General features: G+C 46.6%; 1 protein-coding gene across 4 annotated transcripts; it reads right to left on the bottom strand.

Annotated features, from left to right (window-relative positions):
* Positions 1–984: 984 nt before the first annotated feature.
* Positions 985–6,271, bottom strand: HEY1 (hes related family bHLH transcription factor with YRPW motif 1). Of its 4 annotated transcripts, XM_006168918.2 has the most exons (6): positions 6,027–6,271; positions 5,683–5,758; positions 5,472–5,555; positions 5,123–5,204; positions 4,021–4,188; positions 985–2,103 (listed from the first exon to the last, which is right to left on the bottom strand). In XM_006168918.2, the coding sequence occupies exons 1-6, from the start codon at positions 6,113–6,115 to the stop codon at positions 1,688–1,690; spliced, it is 915 nt and encodes a 304-aa protein (XP_006168980.1). In that variant the 5' UTR covers positions 6,116–6,271; the 3' UTR covers positions 985–1,687. The 4 variants fall into 4 exon arrangements, with proteins under 4 accessions (XP_006168980.1, XP_006168982.1, XP_006168981.1 ...); XM_006168920.2 differs by lacking the exon at positions 4,021–4,188 and having other exon boundaries at positions 985–2,271; XM_006168919.3 differs by lacking the exons at positions 4,021–4,188; positions 5,123–5,204; positions 5,472–5,555; positions 5,683–5,758; positions 6,027–6,271 and adding exons at positions 3,206–3,287; positions 3,555–3,638; positions 3,766–4,001 and having other exon boundaries at positions 985–2,271.
* Between the last annotated feature and the right edge of the window lie 81 nt (positions 6,272–6,352).

Raw genomic sequence — 6,352 nt, forward strand, 5'->3', positions numbered from 1 at the left:
GATTTGGGCCCTTGCTCAGGACCCGCGGAGAACATTTGAATTTTCTCATTTTGCCATTAAAAAAAAAAAAAGAAATGTTCTATGCTCTTGGCATAGAACTGAGCATAGGTGGTGCTCTCAGTAAATAGCTGTGGAGTGGTTAATCAGTTTTTAAAAGATTTCCTCAGAGTTCTTTCCTACCCCTGCAACTCCCTGTCTGACTTGGGCTCCCCTTAGCCATAGAGGGGTAATTTAGGGCCAGATTATCTGACCTCACAGCAAAAGGGCTATGTTCCCATGTGGGAGGCAGGCCAGAGTTCTGCGTTGTAATGAAGTAATCCTATTCAACAGCACAAATCCATAGTTTAGAATTCCACGAATTATGAAATTGGTACATGTATGCAAACTGATCATCAGGCAAAATGAAAATGAAAGAAAAGGGATCTTTTCTTAGCCAATAAAAGGAATGGCCAAGGCATGTAAGACATAAGCAGCAGAACACTTTGTTCTTCCTTTTTTATTTAGTCACATCACTTCAGTACAACAGAGGTCAAACCCAGTTCAGTGGAGGTCATTTAAACTACACCTGCTAAAGGAATAAACCTGTAAAATGATACTTTTATAGCCTGAATCAAATCAAATAAACCAAAGAGAAGCAGGCAGCAAAGCCCTTTTAAATATCTCAACCACCGTATCTCCATGCACCAAAAGGAAAACACAACATAAGAAAAGTCCAGTGAAAAGAAAATGTGTCCATTCCAGGAGAATCAGGTTATGCATTTAACAGGTTCCACTGTGCGATTCCATTGACCACTGTACACCATGATCACTTATCCACGCTGACATATGTGAATTTGAGATCCATGAGATCCAAAATGCATTGCATTGTAGGGCTGGTAAATGCAGGCATATTCTACGCCAATATCTTCTCAGTCTCCTCCCCATCGACAGGCCAAGGGGGGCCTCAAGTTATCAGTGGCTCCCCCCTAACTAAGCTCAAACTGCCAGAAGTGAACGTTCCAGCAGACAACCACAGTTGGTCACATGGACTCAGAGACACCAACAGTCTGTACATTCACATTACCACTATAGGAGGCAGAGAATTACCTAGTCTTTCTTGGATAAAGCTGATCATCTGATTTGTCAACGCTTTGTTCAGAAATATAAAATTCATTATAGTTTCCACTCCTCCCCCAAAAAAGAATATTATTTATATGACAACTTAATCTGTCAAAAGATTAACAAACATAATTATGTTAACATCGAGCATAGTGGCTTGGAAAATTAATTCTAAAAACAGACCATTACTACACAAAGAAAAAAACATACCAAAAAAAAAAAAAACACTAAATGTTAAGGTTCCCAAAACTTTGAGACCAAAAAATGGGATCATTCTTAAACAGATAGGTTTACAAAGTAAATCAGGCATAGGACAAACCTATCACAAAGTGTTGATTTATACTATTTCAATGTAACATTTTTAAACAAAATTTAACTAGATTTTAAAAACTTCTAACGCATGGCATGATAAAAAAAATTTTAAGAAAAAAGTAAACCAACAAACCTTCCGTCTTTTTTATAAAAAAAATTATCTGGAAGTGTACCTTTTTCCTTACTTTTTACTGACGACTTTAAGGTGATGTTGGCAAAAGTCCAGCTCAGCTGGAGTTCTAAGCTCTCCCCTCCCTCATTCTACAGCATTAGTTCTTTAAAAAGCGCCAATCTCCGTCCCCCAAGGTCTATAGGGCTTTCCAAGGTTTGCTGCCTGCGTGGGTGCCGAAGGGCTCAGTGCATTGGGAGAGAGTAAGTGGAAGGAGCCAAAAGAGAAGGGGAAGGCCGACAGGGACGCCACCGAGGAGAGCAGAGGTGGTGAGAGTTTGGATGCGGAGGTGACCACGGGGAGCACCGGTCCAAGGGCGCCGCTAGGGGGCGCTCGCAAGGCGGGCGCCTCCGGATGTGCCGAGGCCAACCTGCCCTGGTGGTGTGGTTCCGTGGAAGAGGCGGTGGTGCCAGTGTTCGCGTGGCCGTTTTGCGGCAGCAACAGAGGGTGCGCGATGTGCGGGTGATGTCCAAAGGCGCCCCCCCAAGGTATGTGTCCAAGGCCTGCGTGGGCGCCGCTCGCGGCTTCCCGCTGGGAGGCATAGTTGTTCAAATGAGAGACCAGCCGAACTCGAAGCGGGTCAGAGGCATCCAGTCCTTCAATGATGCTCAGGTAACGGGCGACCTCGGCCAGGCATTCCCGAAATCCCAAACTCCGATAGTCCATAGCAAGGGCGTGCGCGTCAAAATAGCCTGAGGAAAGGAACAAAGGGAAAACCTCAGGGCTTTGCTCATTTCCAGCATTTCTTCAATCCCAAAGGCAGCCCTTCCTGGCAAATACCCACATCCTTAAATCACTGCACTCAGGGGTTCTTCCAAAAGTCCAAATATTTTGGAGTCGCCTGAAACCTTTGCATGAATCAACATAAGCAGAATGTGTTTGCTAATAGAAGTTCAAAGCCCAATTAGAAGCTGCTGAGCCGAAATTGGAATTATACCCTACCAGCAGATGAAACTATGTTCATTCCTTTAATGTTTTCCCTCAACAACAACAAAAAATACATCAAGGACAGAGAAACCACAGAGTAGTGAAATTCATTAGACACACAGATGTAAGTTATCATCGTGGAGCTTTTAGGCACTTGGTCCTCAGTAAAAGCATTTTCCGGCTGGAGACAGACACGCAGAGCTGGGTCTCCCACCTTCTGTTAGGTTCCCTCTACTTAACCACAATAGATTGCTTTCGTCAAGAATCATGTGGCAGCTCGTATTTTTCTTTTTTAATCCTGTATACAAAAACATGACCATGTATTTAAATAAATATATATATGTATTTATATATATATATATATAAAACCTTTTTCTCAATATAGCAATAGACAAATGTGAACATAACCGGATTTGAATCAGGGTTGTCACAACTGTGGAGGACCTCCCAGACAACATGCATTTCCAAAAGATGCACTAGCTCTGTCTGCAGAGGATCCAGATGATGCATTCAAGGAACACATTCCATGTCAGTTGGAAATGACTAGCAACCGCTACACTCCACGCCTTTCCCCGCCACCCCTTTCCTCGCCACCCCTCTCAAAAATATGAGGCACCATCTGCGCCAGTCCTGGCCTGCAGCTATTGCGTGCTCTACTCCCAAACGCTCAGAGCCCCCACCAGGACTAGGGATGTGTACCTTTGCCCCCTGCCGTGTGCAGCATTTTCAAGTGATCTACTGTCATCTGCAGGATCTCCGCCTTTTCCAGTTTAGCAGATCCCTTTAAAAAATGGCAAAGATTGATTTGGCATAAGTGTCTTTGGCAAACACCTTAAAAATATACAAGAATGTATGCTTCGTAAACCGTACTATGCGTACTAAAGCAAGATGAGCTGTCTCTACAAAACGCGTTGGAATCTGTGCGTGAATTCATCTAGGCATAAGCAACGGCTCTTTTCCAAGACTCGGCTGAGGCTCAGATTAAGCGGGGGAGGATTCAGAAGGTGCGGATAGCTACCCCGAGAGCGCTACCTACTTTCTCCATTACCTGCTTTTCGAAAGCACTGGGTACTAGCCTTCTCAGCTCAGACAAACTGTTATTGATCCGGTCTCTTCGGCGCTTCTCAATGATCTGCAGGAAACAGGTAAAACAAAAGGAGGACACTTCCATTATGACTGTAAATCCCAAAGAAAAAAAGGGGTATTTTTCCGTTCATTAATAACAAAAGAGAGAGAGAGATAATTGTAAAGAGACTCACGCCTCTCCGTCTTTTTCTGGCCAAGATCTGGGAAGATGTAGTTGGGGACATGGAACCTAAAGCCGAACTCAAGTTGCTGAAAGGAGGAGGGGAAAAAAACAGAATCGCCGTTAAGCGAGGGGAGGTGATCTAAGAGGTCACCCCCAGGCCCTCCCCGCACTCAGATTGTTTTGGCAACTTGGACTTGAAAATGCCTCGGACGGCCCTCACCACCGGCAGTGACCAGCCTGCGAAGCGCCGAGGGCAGCGCAGGGCCTTCCCGCTGGGAGGCATAGTTGTTCAAATGAGAGACCAGCCGAACTCGAAGCGGGTCAGAGGCATCCAGTCCTTCAATGATGCTCAGGTAACGGGCGACCTCGGCCAGGCATTCCCGAAATCCCAAACTCCGATAGTCCATAGCAAGGGCGTGCGCGTCAAAATAGCCTGAGGAAAGGAACAAAGGGAAAACCTCAGGGCTTTGCTCATTTCCAGCATTTCTTCAATCCCAAAGGCAGCCCTTCCTGGCAAATACCCACATCCTTAAATCACTGCACTCAGGGGTTCTTCCAAAAGTCCAAATATTTTGGAGTCGCCTGAAACCTTTGCATGAATCAACATAAGCAGAATGTGTTTGCTAATAGAAGTTCAAAGCCCAATTAGAAGCTGCTGAGCCGAAATTGGAATTATACCCTACCAGCAGATGAAACTATGTTCATTCCTTTAATGTTTTCCCTCAACAACAACAAAAAATACATCAAGGACAGAGAAACCACAGAGTAGTGAAATTCATTAGACACACAGATGTAAGTTATCATCGTGGAGCTTTTAGGCACTTGGTCCTCAGTAAAAGCATTTTCCGGCTGGAGACAGACACGCAGAGCTGGGTCTCCCACCTTCTGTTAGGTTCCCTCTACTTAACCACAATAGATTGCTTTCGTCAAGAATCATGTGGCAGCTCGTATTTTTCTTTTTTAATCCTGTATACAAAATTATGACCATGTATTTAAATAAATATATATATGTATTTATATATATATATATATAAAACCTTTTTCTCAATATAGCAATAGACAAATGTGAACATAACCGGATTTGAATCAGGGTTGTCACAACTGTGGAGGACCTCCCAGACAACATGCATTTCCAAAAGATGCACTAGCTCTGTCTGCAGAGGATCCAGATGATGCATTCAAGGAACACATTCCATGTCAGTTGGAAATGACTAGCAACCGCTACACTCCACGCCTTTCCCCGCCACCCCTTTCCTCGCCACCCCTCTCAAAAATATGAGGCACCATCTGCGCCAGTCCTGGCCTGCAGCTATTGCGTGCTCTACTCCCAAACGCTCAGAGCCCCCACCAGGACTAGGGATGTGTACCTTTGCCCCCTGCCGTGTGCAGCATTTTCAAGTGATCTACTGTCATCTGCAGGATCTCCGCCTTTTCCAGTTTAGCAGATCCCTTTAAAAAATGGCAAAGATTGATTTGGCATAAGTGTCTTTGGCAAACACCTTAAAAATATACAAGAATGTATGCTTCGTAAACCGTACTATGCGTACTAAAGCAAGATGAGCTGTCTCTACAAAACGCGTTGGAATCTGTGCGTGAATTCATCTAGGCATAAGCAACGGCTCTTTTCCAAGACTCGGCTGAGGCTCAGATTAAGCGGGGGAGGATTCAGAAGGTGCGGATAGCTACCCCGAGAGCGCTACCTACTTTCTCCATTACCTGCTTTTCGAAAGCACTGGGTACTAGCCTTCTCAGCTCAGACAAACTGTTATTGATCCGGTCTCTTCGGCGCTTCTCAATGATCTGCAGGAAACAGGTAAAACAAAAGGAGGACACTTCCATTATGACTGTAAATCCCAAAGAAAAAAAGGGGTATTTTTCCGTTCATTAATAACAAAAGAGAGAGAGAGATAATTGTAAAGAGACTCACGCCTCTCCGTCTTTTTCTGGCCAAGATCTGGGAAGATGTAGTTGGGGACATGGAACCTAAAGCCGAACTCAAGTTGCTGAAAGGAGGAGGGGAAAAAAACAGAATCGCCGTTAAGCGAGGGGAGGTGATCTAAGAGGTCACCCCCAGGCCCTCCCCGCACTCAGATTGTTTTGGCAACTTGGACTTGAAAATGCCTCGGACGGCCCTCACCACCGGCAGTGACCAGCCTGCGAAGCGCCGAGGTCAGCGCAGGGCACCTGGCGCGCCCCCGGCCCTGGCCGGCTGTCACTGCGGCCAGGCCGCGCTTGCCCCGGCCCAGCTCTGTTCCTCCGCCGCCGACTCACCCATTCTCGTCCGCGCTCTCCTTCTCCACCTCTATGGTCTCATCCAGCTCGCTATCGGAGGAGCTGTACTCAGGGTGAGCGCGCTTCATGCTTGCTGCGCTGGGGCTCCGGTGTAGGGTCCGGCGCTGCGGGCAAGCAGGAGTTAACAGCGGCGCCTCTCCGCGCACGGATGCTCGCGCTCGGCACACACTGATCCCGCTCACGCTCAGCCTCTGGTTAAAACTCAACCATCCCTTTCCCACGCTGAGCCCCTTCCCAAGGTCCTGGGGAGGGCGGGGGAGTGGGGAAGGCAGGCGAGGGGGCGGAGGGGCGGGGCGGTGGCTCCG

Source organism: Tupaia chinensis, unplaced genomic scaffold (genome assembly GCF_000334495.1).
Source record: "Tupaia chinensis unplaced genomic scaffold, TupChi_1.0 Scaffold146445_1, whole genome shotgun sequence".
Taxonomy (NCBI): Eukaryota; Metazoa; Chordata; class Mammalia; order Scandentia; family Tupaiidae; genus Tupaia; species Tupaia belangeri.

Excerpts from the sequence above, each read along its gene's own strand:
- HEY1 (XM_006168920.2), bottom strand. The coding sequence starts at position 6,115 with ATGAAGCGCGCTCACCCTGAGTACAGCTCCTCCGATAGCGAGCTGGAT. Across the intron at positions 5,759-6,026 it reads GAGAGCGCGGACGAGAATGG|CAACTTGAGTTCGGCTTTAG; the intron begins GTGAGTCGGCGG and ends TCCTCCTTTCAG. Across the intron at positions 2,272-5,122 it reads GCACACGGCAGGGGGCAAAG|GCTATTTTGACGCGCACGCC; the intron begins GTACACATCCCT and ends TCCTTTCCTCAG.